The sequence below is a fragment of the Harpia harpyja genome, chromosome 22, assembly GCF_026419915.1.
Source record: "Harpia harpyja isolate bHarHar1 chromosome 22, bHarHar1 primary haplotype, whole genome shotgun sequence".
Classification (NCBI taxonomy): Eukaryota; Metazoa; Chordata; class Aves; order Accipitriformes; family Accipitridae; genus Harpia; species Harpia harpyja.
This window is the reverse complement of record NC_068961.1, coordinates 3,614,375-3,634,675: the sequence shown is the minus strand read 5'-3', so window position 1 is coordinate 3,634,675 and position 20,301 is coordinate 3,614,375. Positions and strand designations below refer to the sequence as shown.

The following is a 20,301-nucleotide window of genomic DNA, read 5'->3' as shown; positions in this document are numbered from 1 at the left end:
CAGACGCACAGCGTCACACACCTGGTGGAACTGGCTGAAAAACTTGCATGCAAAACCGTACAACAGCACACGTTCAAACAGCATAAGCAGTATCTTCCCTTAAATAACCAGACTGCATTTAGGTTTCTAAACCCAACCTTCGATCATATTCATTACAACTAATCGAATGAACTGAGAACTAGATTTGGCAATAAAAGGATTACCTTCTCTCTCCCCAAATGTCCCAGTAAGTCTAAAAAAATCAATTCCCTCAGAAAGTGGAACATGTGCTGTAATTACTGAAACTACTGTGTAGTGGCCACTGTGTATGACCTAATTGCTGTTAACGATAAGAAATTGTGTGGATATACATTCTTGTCATAGGTGGCATCAACACAGTAACACAGGAAACAGTCGTCTTAGTAAAGGCAGTTAATCTCTTTTATTACATTTGGTACACTTGCTAAAATAGCTAGGTAACATGTTTATTGTCAGTTCTGGAAAGTGAAGACAAATTCTGTGGCTCACTTTTGGATTTTCTCTCCAAAATATTTGAGAAACATTAAAATAAACCCAAGGTACAACGTAAACGTATGCTACACTTGTACCAAAGCGTAAATATGACTTCGGTACGTGGTGCATGTTAAAACCAAAACACTACATCAACATAACGTTAAGGTTGTGACCCAAGCCAACAAAAGCAAGATAATTCATCAGAGATGGATGTTCTGGCCTTAGCCCAGCCTACTGCATGTACTACAATCTGTTGCATCTGATCTGTTAATACTCCTGGGCCAACACATAACCTCAATATTCAATCTTAGATACATCAATCTTGTATTTTGAAGATGAGATTGGAACAAAGACATTTCACCACGTCAATTTGAAGATACGGGGCTGAACTCTTGTGCTAACAGTCTTCCTACAAAAAATGAAGTTTGATAGCATCCTTGTAATACTCTACTGAAACATGGGTTAATACTGGGATTCGTTATTATTAATGATAAGAAAAGAATGACATATGAAAAATAAGATACTTCTAGGGTTCTTGCCTGGTAGAACTTCTAAACTGAGTGAGCCCAGGCCTCTCAAATCTGATCTAGTGCACACACAAATAAAAGCTCCTGTATCAACCTTCTCACATCTGAAATTCTGGCCTGAAATAATTTAGGAGGTTAGAACCAAAAATGTCTAATATGCAAAACAATGAGATTCTGTAAAGGTCTGTGCAAAACCTAGATAATATATTCCCCTTGCTGACTGAAATTCTACTCCATCCACGTTAAATTAATATTTACAAACTTTAATATGAGAATTCAACATAAATTTTCATTTCTTTACCCTTTTTTGGAGAATAAAAGGGAATACCTCGTTTTCCTCTACCTCAGTGCCTCATAATTGACTAGTCCCACAACTTTCTTCATCACAAGAACCCTTTCTGATTCCTGGTCCTTCTAAGTCCTTTTAGTATCTTCTCTTTCCCCATCTTCAAGAGTTACTTTGAATGTGTCATCTACTTCAGGATGAACATTAGGATATCAAGAGGCCTCATCAATTCTGCAAGCTTAAACTGATAGATCTGCTGATGCTACCTTAAGCTGATAGATCTGCTAAGCTAAGATTAAACACAGCTATAAAATGATCCACTCTTTGAGCCCATATACTTCTTATAGGATTCAGGGGATACTTAAATTCACAAATCAGTGGGGCAAGGGGCAGCTCTCTCAAAAGCAGGTCTTTTGATTTCTTGAACCCTTCTGGAACTGAGGTGCAATGACCGTATCAGGCAGGCTTCATCCTGCTGGTCACCACTTCTCCTGTATTGAAAAGCCCCTCAGCGGTTAACCCATCCACACACATCCTCAGTCTCACTCACTGTTCCCTTGCCCCCAACTTGTGCTGAGACTAAGTTCTGGTGGCCAAAACCACTGCACAGTTGTCTACATCAAAACAGAGCCTTGATTCATAGCTAGAGCTCTGATGTATGAGTGCAATATAAACACAGGTAGTTGTCCTAGTTGTAACTACTGCAACAACCACCTTTCAGAAGAAAAATAAACATGCCTCTCTATTTTTTTACTATCCGCCCATGAAAGGCACTTCTTTCCAGTAGGTAATTTCAAACATGCAGCTGCAATAATCAGCTGCAGCTGTAAAACAATAGTCTCCAGGCTGATATGTGTGAAAAAGCTTCACAACTTTTGTTTGATGTCTTAATGAATAATCATAGGCTGCCCCAAGCTTGTCAAAACAAATCAAAACAAAGCTAACACACAAGCAGATATGCGCTCTGTGTGCCTGTTCTCTCTCTTTGGTGTCTGAAGTCAGTTTTGAGTCCAAGTTGCACTCTGCAGGCAATGGCAATACACATGCCTTTACACCACCTTGCTAGTTTAGCCTGGTAACTCTCAGAAGCACCACTGTTGTCTGACAATTAACAAGGTGGGGAGAGAAAAAGGGAGCAGTTTGGTCTGTGTGCTCTCAGTTGCTATGCTTGAACCAGTGCACAATCACTGTGCGAGAAAAATGGGTACCGACCAGTATGATTACCTCCTTACTGTTTCTTCTTCCTGCGGATGCTGAGACTGCGAGGCAGGCAGCCTGTGCTCCCAAAGTGGGAGGCAGCATATGAATCAACAACAAAAGACTACCTACCCACAAAAAGCAAAATAATCAATCACAAGTGGCAACGTGTAGCATGCTTTTATAACACAAATATAAAGTCTCTGAATAGGTTACAGCAATTTTGTGTAAAAAGAAAATCGTATCTGCTTCTTCCCCATCATCTATTAAGATCCCTTGCTTCCCCACTGGGCCAATGTCTTCTTCCTCTTCCCAAGGGGTTCCTGCCAACGCTCTATCCCAGCCCCAGCAGCCAAGGTTGGGCAAGAATAAATAGAATGTTTTCTTCTAAAAGTGATCTTGGGCAGTGCTGTGGTAGGTAACAAGCACTACTGGTGACACCTCTGCTTTATAAAAGTAAAAGCAGTATTAAACAGACATGAGTAACAATACCTATAACTTCTCAAAGAAATTCAATGGCAGAACATCCTATACACTTTTGAGTAGCCGACAGCACCTGCTAAATTGTTTTCTCAGACCCAACTTGAGGCATCAGTTCTTCCCCTTTATCAAGAAGCCCATCTGTATTTGGCTATGGAAGAGGCAAGAGAAAGGAGGATGGAAACTCCCTGGGGGAAATTCCTAGCCCACAAGACTTGACATGCTCATAACTCTAAGTCCTCTACTAGCCACAACCCCTCCCCAGAGTTCTGGAGATTACATTTGGTGTGATAACAGCACATGATTTTTCTATTTTGCTGCACAGACACATACATGACATGCTTCTTTTGCATCCCAGAACAATGCAATGCAGGCAACTAGATTATTAATGCAGTAATAATGCAGCTTACCTAATTATACCAAGAGGCTTACTGTGCAGCAACGTTGCCTGTGTGGCTACAGCATAGGACAGTATTACCAGTGAGAAACATAACTGAGTGACTTCTGGAACGGCAAGAGATTTATTCATGTGAAAACATCAACTGTTCTCCATTATTCTTTGTTGACACCATCAAGAAAACACGTCCCAACTTGTGCTGTCACAAAGGACAAAGTTACAACAAATAAGAAAATCCATAAAACACAAAACATCATTGATATATGGGGATTTGAATGTGGCTATTTCTATACAAAGAGGTAGATCAGAAGTCAAAAACTTGCTGCCAAGATCAGAAGCAAAGATGCCATTTCCATCTGAGTTACTAGAGACATTGGCCAAATTTCTGCTTGTCATTGTACAGGTAAACAAATCCATGAGAAAACATATATTGCTCCTATGCTTCTGCACTACCGAGAACAACAAAAGTTCCTCAGGAGTGCGGTACCTATCATGAACATCAACATCAGGAGAGGTCAAAACTCAGATGAAAAGTCAGGACTTCACCCAACCTATACGAATAACAAAGATAGCTGGACTCAGCTGACAGTGGTTGTCACACCATTTTAATGACAGCAGAGAGGCCTCTTTCACAGAGGTGAGGAGGAGCTGGCTCTATGGCACATGGCAGCCCCAGGACACACTGTGCTGGAGAGAACTGGGCCTGGAAAATGTACAGATCCTACCCATTCCTCCTGTATCCACATCCCTGCATTGTCCTTCCCTTCCAACACATGAGTTTTCAAAGAAGAAATGAGAAATTAGTATACGAGAAATCCAGGCCCAATAGTTCAATCTGGACAATTTGCTAGCTCAAAGAAAAAAGCAGCAAACAGGCAGAATTGCAAACTTCTAAGTATCTGCTGAGTATCCAGTTTGGCCCTTATTTTCACTGAGATGCACCGTCATTTAGCATGAACCACTGTTTCCAAGTCTTTGGTCAGCTTACAGTTTGATGAGCTTAATCACGTGCTAAATCACCTCTAAGCCAATTTCAAAAAATACTTTTGAGGACTTTCATGGGATGTTCAAGCTTTCTGTAACAATTCAGCTACAGCATGTCCACTTCTCTGAACACTGGTAGTACCTTGTTGTGGTTTAAGCCCAGCTGGTAACAAAGCACCATGAAGCCACTCGCTCACTCCTCCCTGGCCACAGTGGGATGAGGAGAAAATATAAAGAAAAGCTGGTGGGTCGTGATAAGGACACGGAGGGGTCACTCACCACTTATGGGCACAGGCAAAAGACAGGCTCAACTTGGGGAAGGAACAAGATCAATTTACTACCAATCAGATCAAAACAAGGATACTGAGAAGTCAAACCAAACCTCAGAACACCTTTGGGGAATGGGGGTTGGGTCAGCTCGCCACCGCTGGTCTCTGCCGCTCCTTCCTCCTCAGGGGGAGGAGGACTCCGCACTCAGCCCCTGCTCCCCCATGGGGTGTCTCCCGCGGGAGACAGTCCTCCACCAACTTCTCCAAGGTGAGTCCTTCCCACGGGCTGCAGTTCTTCACGAATTGCTCCAGCGTGGGTCCTTTCCGTGGGCTGCAGTCCTTCAGTCCCAGCCTGCTCCAGCACGGGCTTCCCCACGGAGCCCCGGCCATCTTGGGGGGCATCCATCCCCCTGCTCCGGCGTGGGCTCCTCTCTCCCCGGGCTGCAGGTGGGCATCTGCTCCCCCGCTCCCCTCCATGGCTGGGGGGGACAGCCTGCCACCTCACCGTGGGCTGCGGGGGCATCCCCTCCTGCCTTCCTCCCTGACCTCGGTACCCACAGAGGGGTTCCTCTCCCATCCCAATCCCCCACTCCCTGCAGGTTTCCCCTCTTAAATCTGCTCTCCCACAGGTGTTTCCACTGTCACTGACGGGCTCGGCCTGGGCCAGCGGCGGGTCCGGCTCCGAGCCGGGGGAGCTTCCAGCAGCTTCTCACAGGAGCCGGCCCTGCGGACCCTACCCTGCTGCCAAAACCCTGCCACACAAACCCAGAACATACCTACATATTTTTCCCACTTCTCGATAGGTATTCCCCCAATTTTCACAACAACAAGAAGTCAGTGCCTATACGTGTCTCAGAATATAGGCCATGCAGATTCAACAGTTTGCAGATAGCATTTATTTTCTAGTGATCCTCTCATCCTCTCTTTTCTTTTTTCCACACTTGTATTTATACATGCTTCATTACTTCCTAATCATCCCTGTGTCTCCCCCTTACTTATCTTCTTAATGAGCAACCACAAAAAGCAGCTCAGCCATTTATATTTGCATGCCCTACCGGTAAATGCACACTTATCTAAGCAATATTCAGAATTACCATTGAGCATTTCTTTTTTTTCCTTGTTTATCCTTTCCCTCCACAACTCCTCCAGCCCCGTTCCAAAGCTGGGAAGACAGCAGCATATCCTGTTGGGGGCTGGCGAGTACATGAACAGTCACAGTCTCTTCTTGAATGAAGAGGTCAAAACTGCAACTGTGAGCCCCAACTCCCAAACCCTCTTCAAGTCCCTAATAATAGGTTCACATCGTACCTTAAAACCCAGCCAGATGCCCGAGGAGTTGAATTAGGGCTCCAGCCCTAATTCAGTTTGCTCTAACTGATAAAGCCTTGCAGTGCCTACCAGTGCTCCCAAACACAGGCTCAGTGAAGTGGGACAGGACTGTGAAAGAGAGGAAAGTTACAACCATGAGGTATTTAGGAAACCGCTCCAAACAAGCCTCATTCAATACCTCTTTTGTTCAAGAGCTACCTGGAGCCTATGAACAGAGGAGAAAAAAAAAGGAGCTCCTCTCCTGCTTTGATCCTGGTTTTACTTTGAAAAAGCTAACTGACTTGAGTTACCAATTTTTTTTGTGAAGACATGGTGTAAAAGGTTCATTTCTTTCCTCACTACTTGCATACAAAGACATACACAACTGGAAAGTCGCCAAAATGTATGCACATCTGAAATGAATTTCATCACAGGGTTTTTTTTCCTCCCATTATAAAGAGAAGATTGACTTCCTTGAAACTGAGAAAAACACAGTATATTCTAAACAGCAGCTGTAAAGAAGTTTCACCAGAATCATACTGTTGTGCCATTCGGAGCATCAGGCAACAAATTAAAAATCTTTCACAGAGTAATTACGTTGATGGACAAACTGTGTAATGCTCTGCTCGGAAATGATAGCCTCTTGCAACTTAACACACTAACCCAGAGAGGATAAATGATTCTTGCTATAGTTACTGGTGGCAGATAAGGGAGTGACATGGGAGCTGAGAAAGATGTTGATTACAGAATCTGAAAGACGGATATGAGGCAGAAAAAACGAGAACAAGAAACAAACCTCAAGCATCTCTGTCATACATATAAAAATAGTACGTCTTGATCAATTTGAATTCATTCTAATTGCCTACTGCAGTGTAATCATAGTGTATTTTAAATGACATGCTGGTTAAATAAATTCCTGTGGGAGGTGGTCCCCTCTCTGTGACCACAAGATATTTAACTAAGACATGTCAGTAATGCGCTTCATTAACGCTAATGGCTGCAACACAGCGGAGGAGAGGGATTGCATATGAGGTATTACATTCTACTCATTCCTCTGCAAGTGTGGGAATAGCCAGATGTGCCCTAAAAGGGTTAACTAACTGCACTTGCTGTAACAAAGGGGGGTTCTGAGCATGGGAGGACTGAAACATTATGAAGCAGCAACCAATAAGGCCTGATTGTGATTGTAAAGATAATGATTGTAAAGATAAGGCAGATGCTTCTGTACTCTCACTTAACTTCAATGCAAGCATGTTTGGCACAAACACTTGTTACCCAAGAACAATGAATTTTTACTTTCCACAATACCCGTGCCAGTAAATGTAATTACTCCAATGCCTGCAGGAAGCAAATGCCCAGCAGGCACGAGTATGTTCTAATGTCATTCACTCACAAGTTTTGAAGAACAGTCAAAGAACCACAAAGAATCCCAACTTTTAAAGCAGCTTTCTATATTTTCTAATCCATAGATTGTCCCACTAACCTCTCTGCTCCTTAATATTTTCATGTGATATTCTCTGAAGTAGAAGAGAGCTGTAAAGCATATTTTTCTATGCCTGGATGTCTCCAATCCTAGAGAGCTCCTCCAGCTTTCTCAGACAGTATTAGCTCTACATGTCACTTTTTTTTTAAATAGAAAATGATTAACAGCCTTCAGTCTGTTTTTAACTTGAGGCACAAATGGCTGTGATGGAGTTATGCCCAAAGTGCTCAAGCCAGTTAAACACAGCAGCCTCACTGCTAAAACTTGAAATTCTCCATTTACACAGTCCTGTGATGTTAGAAAATCAACTGGATGACTACACAGGTACAGACCCTCTTACCATACATTTTTCATTCCACACCATTCAAGAGTGATGGGAACACAAGGTGGACCTCAGAGTGTCTCTGCAAAGGGCCTAAACCAACCTGTAGTAATTTAAGAATACAGCAGACTCTTACTCTCCTACCAAAGTGCCAGCACAGATGTAGCACGATGGAGTGACAGAACGATTATTATTTATACCTATTCCAATATGCCAAAATTGGTGCTAACTTAGAAAAAGGATGGACAGTTAAATACTATATGTACCTGAATTCTAGCTATTACCTCCATTTCCTTCGACAGATGGTACTACAACATTTTAAAACGCAATGGCACTGGCTATTCATTCACCTTGCATACCTTAGAACACAGAAAAATTCATGGTTCATCTGGTCATTCAGAGCAAGTATGCAGACGTGAAATAATTTGCCTCTTCTCAATAATCTCACTGGTACATCTAACCTGAATAGCAGAACTGAATAGTTAATTTATTTCTCATCCAAACTGAAACAAAAGATACATGAAATGATGGGCCCAGCAGTAGAGATGAAATGGGAACCCGGATTCCTGACTTTCTGAAGTTTCTTCTATTTTAAGTTGCTTCACCAGAACTTATATTATTCTTATTTAGTTTTTATGCTTAAAATTACACTTTTCAGATTCAATATATCCAAAATCAATTACTCATTATATATTTACCTGTGCATATACACGCTGTGAAAATAAAAACCGTGTGTGATCCGAACCTGAAAGATTCAACAGTTCCTAGTTTGCACGCCCTGGCAGCACTGTGCCAAGTTGCCTGTGACTCCAGAGGATCTTGCAGAGGAAGGCTGGGTTGACTGGGAAGAGACCCTGGTTTTTGCAGATGGTTGGCCTTTCATGGCAGTCCCAGCAGGAAATAGCAAGGAGAACACAAAAATAGTATTCACTCTCCAAAGCTCAAAGTTTCCCAATATGGCTCAATGTCCAGACAGAGATCAGTGACAAGTGGTATCCGTCGGGGGTCCGTATTGGGACCAGTACTGTTTAATATCTTCATCACTGACACAGACAATGGGATCGAGTGCACCCTCAGCAAGTTTGCAGATGACACCAAGCTGAGTGGTGCGGTTGACACACCTGAGAGACAGGCTGTCACCCAGAGGGACCTGGACAAGCTTGAGAAGTGGGCCCATGTGAACCTCATGACATTCAACGTGGCCAAGTGCAAGGTCCTGCACCTGGGTTGGGGCAACCCCCTGTATCAATACAGGCTGGGGGATGAAGGGATTGAGAGCAGCCCTGTGGAGAAGGACTTGGGGGTACTGGTGGATAAAAAGCTGGACATGAGCTGGCAATGTGCACCTGCAGCCCAGAAAGCCAATCATACCCTGGGCTGTATCAAAAGAAGCGTGGCCAGCAGGTCAAGGGAGGTGGTTCTGCCCCTCTGCTCTTGCTCTGGTGAGAGCCCACCTGCAGTTCTGTGTCCAGCTCTGGGGTCCTCAGCACAGGAAAGACATGGACCTGTTGGAGCGGGTCCAGAGGAGGGCCACAAAAATGATCAGAGGGCTGGAGCACCTCTCCTGTGCGAAAAGGCTGAGAGAGTTGGGGTTGCTCAGCCTGGAGAAGAGGAGGCTCTGGAGAGACCTTATTGCAGCCTTTCAGTACTTAAAGGGGGCTTATAAGAAAGATGGGGATGAACGTTTTAGCAGGGCCTATTACGATAGGACAAGGGATAATGGTTTTAAACTCAAAGAGCGTAGATTTAGACTAGATATAAGGAAGAAATTTTTTACAGTGAGGGTAGTGAAACACTGGCCCAGGTTTCCCAGAGAGGTGGTAGATGCCCCATCCCTGGAAACATTCAGGGTCAGGTTGGACGGGGCTCTGAGCAACCTGATCTAGTTGAAGGTGTCCTTGCTCATTGCAGGGGGGTCAGACGAGATGACCTTTAAAGGTCCTTTCCAACCCAAACTGTTCTATGTTTCTATGAATGTGTATACTCTATTGTCTTGGGTGGTATTAGCTCCATATATATATTCATCTCCCACTGGAACTGCCAGTGGCAGTTCAGACTGCCAGAAAATATTGCGGTGCCCTTAGGTATCCAGTTCCTCCTATGAATGCCCTGTAAAATTGTTTTAATATTGATGGAACAATTTTTGAGGGACCAGGGGCACTGTGGCAGGGCTTGAAGAAGTTGATCGTATCCATCTTGCTACAAACTGATGTCCTGCTGTAATTAGTAAGTTGGACTTTGTTGTTTTTGGCAGGAGTTTTCTGCGGATCCTAAACAGTTGATGACTATGCAAGCTGATGTCTTTCACGTTTGTTCTTTCCCACACCATTATTTTCATAGACTGGACAACTTTTTTCTGCTTAACTTTGATTCATTAAAAAACTAGTTCTGTGGCATCACTGCGTATGTGCTACCACACAGTACCTCTGCTCACAGCCAAAGGTGAGAATTCAGTGGTCCCTTGTTATTCCTTAAGTAAGTATACAACAATTGGAAAGAAACAACAGGAAAACCAGATTTGCAGATGATTGCACAACAGCTGTCTTTGCTAGGCTTGACCTCCAGCCTACAGGAAACAACGGAAACTTTCACGTTACTTTTAGTGAAGTTTAGATCTCTTCCACAGTAACCTAAGTACAGGTCTACTACCTGCATGTATCCTGCATTAGGATTCTGATAGCTGAGCTTCTCCTTTTCAATTATTCTCCTGTTTCTTAGGAGTTCAATGTTTTATGCTGAAGATTAACTTGTTTTCTAGGAAATAAGCACCACTGTCTAGGAAAACTTGGGTAGGATTCATCTTACTGATGCAGGTGTCTTCACTGTCTGTCTGAACTAGTGATACTTGGCTTCCTCCAGAGCCAATACAATACAGAGTGAAAAAGCCAATTCTATGGCATGATCTGACCTACACAGACACGTACTTTTGGATGTCAAGAAGTGTAAGAAAAGCCTTTTTCTCTCAACTGAATATCAAGACATCCTAGCATGAATAGGTCTGATTTAGATTATCTACCCTGTAGACATCTGTCCTTGATCAGACGATCCCACCCCAGGTGGCCCAAATTGGACGCAGCAGACAAACAACTTTACTAGTTGTTTTTTATGTAGTTACTATGGTTAAGCAAAAATGAAATAAAAGACAATGTCTGTGGAATAAACAGTCTAGTGTTTTCTCCCTTTTATTGCTGTGAAATGAAGTCAGTGGCTTAGCAGTCTAAACAGAGACGGTTTATCAAGCCCTTACCTTTAGGGATAGTAATCTGACAGCCCAGGTCACAGTCCTGCTGCAACTGATAAAAAGCCACTTCCTGCAGCCGAGCACGCTCCAGCTCCGAGAGGCTTTGAACGGGAACTGACTTCAGCCGAACACTGCGCCCTGACATGCTGTTCCAAGTGAAATCACCCTACAGGAAATCAAATGGAAAAATATGAAGCATCATATGATATGCACAGTTTAATAAACAGACCATCTCTTTTACTGCTAGGAAAAGCAACACAGGTCCTCTTTTCTAAAAGGCCATTTTCTTGGACATCTCTAACCTTTCAAATATCTTTGTTTTCCTAAGAGCAGCATTCCTTAAAAGGAGTACAGACATGCAAAACAAAAAGTCAATTCTGTCTGAAACCATTTAACCAAGTATTGTTGCAAAAACATTAGGATTCCAGTAACCAAAAGCACAAAGCAGGAAAAAAAAGCCCTTGTCTGCTTTTCCCAGTTTGCCTTCTTTGTACAGTACTCTGTCGTCACTTCATTCCTTTCCCCACACCGTCAGTCAGACATGAAGACCTCCACAGGTCCGTGGACAACCCGAATCTTATCTCCCTCAACCTGCTAATCCCACTCCACCAGGCTGTTCAGAGAGCACACAGGCAGAGCCCCTTCTCTTTTCTGACACATCCTATCCCCTCCTTATGACGATATTGTGTTTAGACCAAGATTGACTAAAGGACAAGCTGTTTCATGTTTTTGAAGAGCCATAATAACAACGCACGTGTTAAAATTTATACAGGAAAACAACAGGAGATATGCTATGTCTCTGTAAGGTACCAATTATGCTTGGAAAGCAAATCAAAAGCTTTAGCTGTTCTATCTCCCACCTGTGATAACACATACAAAAAGCTATTCTCTTAGTATTTAGCTTGGGTGAGAGAAGTAATCATCAGTCAACGAGAAATGCAAGTACACAGGCAGTCTTAAAGGCTGACAATTAACTTCAAGCAAGAATTTCAGAATTCACCAAAGCATCATCAAAGAGCGCATTTTAGCACTACAGGAAGAGAAAGAAGAATTTGTTTTTCATTCTAACCATGTCAAAAAATAAGCATCAAGCTTGTCAGTAGGCCTAACCTGATGCAGCTGTAGAGAATGGAAAAACTCTGATGAACATCAGCTGAGCTGTAAAGACAAATCCACCAACTTGCCCTTCATCACAACATGGCACACTTACAATTAATGAACTTCGCTCTCATGTTAAGTGCCCATTTTCAGTTTAAATTTCAATATCTGTACCTTTACTGCATGCTCATATTTTCATCATTCACTTCTAATTCATCTATTCTGCACACACATCTGCAGTCAAAGGATGCCCATTGACTTTAAAAGACATTGGCTGAAGCTCCTTATTATGAAAATCAGTAAAATTTGACTTTACTTGGAAGTCGTGCATCCTGTTGTATGTAAACATCTTTGTGCACACTTCCATGTTTTGCCTGTGTATGTATATATATGTACACACGTAGAACCTGTATATATATTTGTGTATACACACATATACACACCTGTATATGCATACCTATGACTGTGTGTGTATTTACACATACATGAGACAAAAATCTTTCACAAATATGCAGCACTATCTAGCAATACAGATCAAAGGAACTACACATTAAACACCATTTCTTATGATGCATGAAGTATGTTTGAGTTCATCAAGGAAGCCTTTTTTCATAGCATTTTTTGTAAGTCATTAGGCAACCATAATAGATAAAGCTGTTACCTCAACGTGAACAACTGCACATCTGTACACTCAATGCATGTACTATGCTCAATATCTTTCTGGTATTTATATATACATGGGCCACATACGCAAACTTCTGCACTAGCCCAGTATTTGACTACTGGAATTTGTTCCTTCACTTTTTGCCTCTTCATCTCCTTGCTCTTCTAGTGCCTCACTGTTGATTAGCTAGATTTAGTAATCTCAAACTAAAGGTTTGCACGGTGACACAAGACAAGCTGACTAGCTTAACTCAAGCAAAACCAATGCCGCAAGAGTCACATAAAGCTTATTTGCAAAACTGCAAGTAAACATTTACATTTTTTAAAAAAGCTGTTGTCATTTATAGATAAAAGTGATCGAGAACAGAGTCCACAACCAGACAATGTATACTAAGAAACTAATTCCTTTCCAACCCTGATAATGCAAAAGAAACTTTACAAGTACAGAAGTATGCATTTCAATCCTCATGAACATATAATGTGCAAAATCTTGTACAGTCAAAATGCTACAGACAGAGAAATACAGGTCTTTATAGTAGAGTTTGGGGGGATTTTCTCTTATCTATTTCTCTGAGATAAGCACTTTCATAAACAAAAATATCACCAATATGTCTACCATAAAAAATTTCAGAGATATTTAATTCTGAAACAGGAATGGGAAGCAAAAAGGATACCCATTAGAAAATGTTGAGGTAACAGACTATTGAAGACTGTAAACTTTTTAGGACATGTCCTCTTCCCTGTAGAGCACAAAAACGAAGGGGTGCATGGGGCTTTTAGGAATTACCACAAGTAAAATACATACTCCTTAACTGAATGTTGCATGGACATATGAAGTATTGCTCTTTTTCAGATAAAAATTACCAAGGGCAAATCTAACTCTGGAGGTAACTCCACATCCTCTGCCTTATCTCTGAGGTAGCTCTGTAACTACAAGCAAGCAGTGAGCTGTACCACTGCAATGCTGCAGCTCAACTGTTAGCCCAGCCAAACCAGTTGGAACTCAGAGAGACAGGGCTTGCTAGCTCTGGTACAGCCTTGCATCAATATTCTGCTTTAGGGACCCCAGTAAGCCTCTTTGCACAGAGCCATGCTGCTTTATATGAGTAGAGCAGCCAGCTCAGCATTGGTTCAGGAATCCTACCTGGGCTAATTTTACCTTAATATGGGAGCACCTCACCTCATTTTTTTTTATAGGGGGTCAAGGGTTTAAAACCAAGCAAAAGCAAGCCCCCCACAAGATTATAAGGGCTGTCCCTTCCAACCAGGTTTTTTATTCTGGCAGTCTGCAAGCTCCCAGTATGTCCCTGGCACTTACTGGGCTGGCCCTGACTAGCTAAAAACAGTGGGATGCAAGCTCTGCACCTTCCAGCACCAGGACAGGTCACTGAGCAGTGATAAAGAATGTGGAACTATTCTGTCCAGTTGCTGTGCACTAAAGAAGACATTCCTCTTTTACACTGATGGGTTTGATAAAATCTCTGCTAGGTCACATTAACATAGGTTTTTACTATGCTAATAGCACACATGACTAATTAACTAAAATATTCTTGGAAGATCATGTGTTAGGGGCCAGTGGAATCTCCTAATCTGCAAAAAAAGTGAGAAGCTCAAGAAATGTTTCCTTGAAACAGTCTATTTTATTTGGCAAATAAATATCACCGTCCTCTGTAAGCCAAAACACAGTATTTGATAATTTAAGGATTCACAGACTTCGACGCTTTGCCTGACACAAAGTACATTACAAGCCTCACCTTCCTTCTAAAGCACTGTACAATCTTACATACACCCTGTAAATTACTGCAAAATCAACCCGGCTTGGGAGAGGTCCAGAAAAGTCGAGCTCTCTTGGCGAATGGGTGCTGGCACAATTACATCAGTCACATCTGCCTAAAGCTATTCTCCACTGTGTGGGGCAACCAAAGGAGGAAAAGGGCAGGACAGACTCGGAGAATATTTTCTGTTTCTCTCTCCGTATGAGGCAGCCCATTTCATCAGCCTACTTCAACATCAGCCTAACATAGCTCCTTGCAGAAGCTTAAGAGGAGCAGATGATCTTTAAGCACCAAATCAGAGTGACTTGGTTGTTGAAGTTCATGCCCTGCATATGTATTCAGACATACATACACAGCTTTTTCTCTATTATTTAGATTGTAGGATTGTAGGTCAGAATATGAACTGCAAATGGCTCCTTCATCACCAAGATGAAAAAAAACCCAAACAAACAAACAAAAAAACCCCACCACAAAAACAAACAGAGAAGAGTGCAAACAGAAATACTGCTCTGGGATAAAGATCAGCCTGATAGGACACAAACTGCTAACTGCAAGGGTCCTTTCATAACTGACTTTTATGAAACCTTAAACCAGACCAAAAGCCTTCTCTGGTTTCTTCTACCAGCCAGTCACTTCTTTTCCCTCTCAAGTCTCCAGCTTCAGCTGCATTTTCTCTCTGGCCCTCCCACTAACATCTAACATCTTTCCTCCACTCAACCGAGCAGTTCACTTATCGGGTAACTAACTAAAATACCAGAGCAGATGACTCAGCAAGGGAGATGACTGGTTAACTCGATCTTGTGCCTTTGAAGAATCTGTCCACTTTACCCATATTTCTCATCCACGGTCATAAGGACGTTTTTAATAAGATGCAGATTGCAGCTTTACTAATACCTTTTTGAGCATTTTTTTTTAATGGGTTGGATGTTCAGTGGCTCCAAAATAAACATTAAGTGGTACATCCTGACTTAAGTAACACTATGTGCTTAAATTACTCTTAAGCCTGTGTAGGCTATTCTTGTGTACCTGACCTCTTTCTCCTGAGCCTCCAACACACAGACTTTCAGATGTCTTTAGTGAAGTCTCATTCTTCTGTCCTTTATACAGTACAGAAACTGGCTGACAACCACTGCAAGGAATCCTGAATGTAGATGCAAATCGACGGGCGATGATTGACCTCTGTTGATCTCTGCAGAGTTTTAAGCCTTAGTGAGTAATGTGGATCGTGCCCAGGGTGGGAAATAAGAACGCACACACACAGTGGTTTTAGATAACACAAATTTTAATGCAAGATGGAGAAAGCAATTTTTATCTTGCTGCATTATTGTTAATGACTTTAGTCTGTACTCGTTTAGGTAAATGCCATTATCAGATTAGCTGTCTACTTTTCATTAGTCTGTTGCTCAAATCCATTTGAAACCACTAAGATCAAAACCAATTATGTCTACTTGTTTTTATCCTACCCTAGCAACACTTAGCTACGTGGTTGTATTTAGATGAGTCTCCACTGTAAAAGAATTCATGAAAATATTATATTGCAAATAAAATGGTAAATATAGCATTACAATGTCTTAATTCTGTTTGCTTAATTACTTCTTTAAGCTTCAGGAAACCACACATCATTGCCACTTTACAAACCTTTCACTTACCTTGGTCATTTATTTCAACTCCCTCTAAAATTATTTCCAGATTTCTCAGGCATAAACCCTCACAATTTGACTGTCAGTGCAGGTAATCTCTCTCTTCCTCACTTTCCTGGTGTTGCTGCTAGTGTGAACCAAAACCAGTACTGCAGTGAAAGCCAGTCACTGCAGTGCAGCTATATACTCTATCCTATGAAATCAGTGTACAGAATACTGTTCCTGACAGGATGAGAAATAAGAAGGGGGAAATAAACCACGTTAAATACCCATTTTAGCTCTATATGCAGTTAAGGACTGAACGTCTAGTCCTTTACTAATGCCATCCTGGAAAACCACCTGTAGATTAACAAAGAGTTAGGAAACAACTGGATGGTACGAGTGTGCTACGGCCTGACTCTCTCTGCCACCCTATTTCCAGATGCTCCTCCACAGCCAGCACAGCTAGAGTGGCAGGCAGCGCACTGGTTTCCAGCTGGCATTACAAACCTCTGCAGACTGGGATGCTCTGGCATCTCCAAACACAGCAGGCGTCACACAGCTGCTCCCAAGGGACTGCTAGTACCACAAAAGAAGACACGTCTTTCGGATTAATGAAACGGCATCTAAATACTAAATACAAAGAAGCAAAAGACTTGCTGTGAGACAGTGAAGCATTCAGAGGAAGATATCTGAACATGGATGCACAAAGCATGGGGCCCCAACAATTAATCTTCATTAAGAAACTGACTTCATTAAGGTCGTTATCTAGGGTGACATCCTGTTCCCCTTGACGTCAGTGGCAAAATTATTAATACAATGTCTCCACTAGGAAAAGAATAAGCACAGCCCAGATGATCCTGTGTTACAGTTTGGAGCCTTCCACTAAAGTTGCCTTATCTTGTGCTATATTGTACTTATGTGTATTAAATAATGTATGTACAAAAAAGCTGTTAGTTTTGTCAAAGAGATCACACTTTACAAAACAATCATTTAGATATCAAACTATTTAAGTGGCAATTAATATAACCACGGCGTTGCCAAAGACAGACGCTTCCTCGCTCCTAGCTAGCATCCTGTCTCATTCCCAAGGCTGGAAACCCGTGTACTCAGGCTCGGTACTGCAAGACAACCCCTGTGGGACACTGGAAAGCCGGTATTCCCCACAGGGGAGACAGAATTCACACCCACAGCAGAAATACTTCATCTAGCAAGAGAGCATGAACCTGTGCCCAGGTAAAGATACACATTTCAGAATATTACAATGATGATTTCCATTTACCAGGTGGAAAAAAAAAGCCCTTCTAACTTTAGTCTAAGAATAAACAGGGAGCGGAAGAATGAGCATGCTTTTACAGCAGTATTAAAATTGCTAAAATAAAGGGGAAAATATTTCCTGTTCTTCTACGATCAACCTCTCCAAGTTTTCCAAATGCCTCGGGATACAATTTCATGTTTAGAATATTTTAAAAGCATTCTCTTAAAAAAACCTGATGTGTAATAGAGATGTATTTCATTCCTTTTCTGACATTAACTAATATGAATGATGTACAAAGGTATTGCCTAGCAAATATTCATCCCTAACATACCCACTCTGTACTGAACTTTTTATACATCCTAAAAACAAACATGCAGAAGTTAGAAAACTCCATGAAAATGCATCAAAATACATGTTCAGATTTTCTGAATACATTACTTCAGCAAATATCAATATTTTTGGAGGAATTCATGCAAAAGAACCACAATTAGAGCCAGAAGGGGCCAAGTACTTTTTCTGGAGGTGCCAAAACAGAGAAGACACAACACCTTAAAAGTCTAGATGCAACTGTAAAATTACAGTTTTTTCAGTCATCGTGTAAACAGATTTTTGTGTATTTTTGTCAGTAAAAGAGAGTTAAGCCATATTGCAATACTCTGAATTTTGCTGTGGGTTGAAACTACAAGCACAGCTGTCATAACCATGACTGCATGCAGTAACGAGCTGAACTGCAATAATTAAACCATCTGAGACGACTGTAATGGGCTATACTACAAAAGCCAGCCTTTTTATCAATCTCAACACAAGAGATCTGGGATAGCCTGGGTTCAGAGGAGAATTCCTATCCCTTTTATCAGTTCGTGTACTGTGTATTTTGAGAGGTTGGTCCTATGTTTTTCTGAAGTGTTAAAATAGTTTCCTGCTTCAGCAGGAATAACATGAACTCTGCAAGCTAATGGCAGCTGACCCAAAATCAAATACAATAGCTGCATGAGTATTATTTTTAGTGGCAAAGCTGCCTTAAATAGACCCCACTCCAGCTTCTGCAACCAACACGAACGTGCTCCCAACAGCCCTCGGTGTTCAGCTGCTCGTGAAGCCGAACGAGGAACCACAGCCCCCGATACACCGAAGAATGGCACGTCCTCTCATGTCCTCTTTGAGTTTTCCTGTGCCGTAAGTCATGGAAAAGGTGGGCTCCGTCCCGAGGACAACCTCTGCTGCATACTGCAACCTGCAGTATCTATTCATGCCACGAATGCCGTCCAGTCATGTTACTCTCTTACTAAATGTAAAGATTTCCAATGAGATTTCGAATATGAAATAGTGCTCTTCCTCCTAAGCCTAATGAGACTAATGTTAAGCATATGAAAATATAAGGCCAAAACTATATGTGACATGCATTTGAACAATTTGGATTACACAAAGATAATCATATGTCCTATTTGTAGCTTTACTGGTCCTGAAGTAGTACATAATACCCCAGTTAAACAATAAGGACCTCTGCTAGCACAGCACAGAAGTTAACCATTTCTGCAACCAATAATAAGTATTAATGTGACTGCAGCCAATGCTTGGAACAGTTAGGAGTGGCATCTATTTCTATTATGTTCAGTATAAAAGAAAAATTGCAACATTTTAGAGAGAAGTAAATGATCTACTATTTGAAAGAGAGAAAGAGCACACACTGTCATTTCCAAGCATGCAAAAATTGTATCAGCCTGAGTATTGTATACAAGGCTAAAAATATATCTTTAAGTACTTTAGTTTACCTCCTGGATTTTAAGCTTTTGAGATACATGTAGATTACATTACCTGACTCGAGCATACTGTCAGAATTTCATCATGAAGTAAAATAAAATAATTAATTCCATGACTCCAAGAACTGGGATTTGACTAATAGTAAAGCCTTTAATTCAATACAAACCCCTATTCTTATTGTTTCAAGCAGTTCAAACCAGTATTTTCTATAAACCGATATTACTTACAGAAAGGGGTTTGGGTCTAAGGAAAATGAGATCTGTTGCACATGTGGAAAATAGCCATTCTGACTGCCTCCATACCAGGTCTGGTTGGAAAACAATTCTAGGGTTTTTTTCTTCTTTGAGGGGGGGAGTCGGCGTGGGTGTGATTTAGTTGATAGGAACAAAATGCAAGACATCTCCAAATATTTACATTTGGAAGCAGAGTGAGAGCTCTCAGTTAGCCAGCTAAGACACAGAGGACTCGCGAAGAGGTCTGTACTACCGGGCTTAGAGCAAGAGCTTGAACCAGCCTTTACTCCACCTCAGGCAAATACCCTAATCAGGAGGCTACTGACTACCGTAACACCTACCCTTACTACTGTGTCGAACCTTGCTAGAGATTCTCAGCTCCCTCCAGAATGACCTGCAAACTCATTGTGCGAATGGCTGCTCTCAGAGCCGACTTGGACACCTCCAACAGCGACTACCCACTCACTCTGTACCGTGACCGTGCGTGCTCCCTCATGCACATCCTCTCTTTCACAACCTGGGCTGAAAGAAAAGTGCTGTAGGAACCTTTTTCTTATTTAAGGAATTTTTCCTTGAGTCATGAGCTTATATTGCCAGCCAGCAGTGTTGCAGGTGTTAGCGACACAGAGTATGCATGCTTCTAGGAGGCAGGGACAGGCACATTTCAAACATGCAGAAAGTAAGCAATTAGCTTTTAGGGATTAGGAGTTCTCCCTTCATTCGCTACGTAATCACTCTACACTTCCATTTTGGTTTTATCACTCTCACACTATGTTCACACATGCAAACACTACCCTGTCACACACACCGATGTTAGGCAGCCTGGGAGAAGTCTATATCACTAAGTGATTTGCAGTGCCCTGCCAATCTACTCCGGTTTATGGGGACTGTGTTTCTTGCTTTGTTTT

The 20,301-nt window shown here is 41.8% G+C and overlaps 1 protein-coding gene across 8 annotated transcripts in view; it reads right to left on the bottom strand.

Annotated features, from left to right (window-relative positions):
- ARHGAP6 (Rho GTPase activating protein 6) overlaps positions 1–20,301 on the bottom strand; it is a 338,919-nt gene that overhangs the window by 57,058 nt on the left and 261,560 nt on the right. For all 8 annotated transcript variants that reach the window (XM_052773837.1, XM_052773828.1, XM_052773831.1 and 5 more), the window contains one exon: positions 10,993–11,152. In XM_052773837.1, the coding sequence (XP_052629797.1) occupies positions 10,993–11,152 (160 nt within the window). The remainder of the gene's footprint in view (positions 1–10,992; positions 11,153–20,301) is intronic.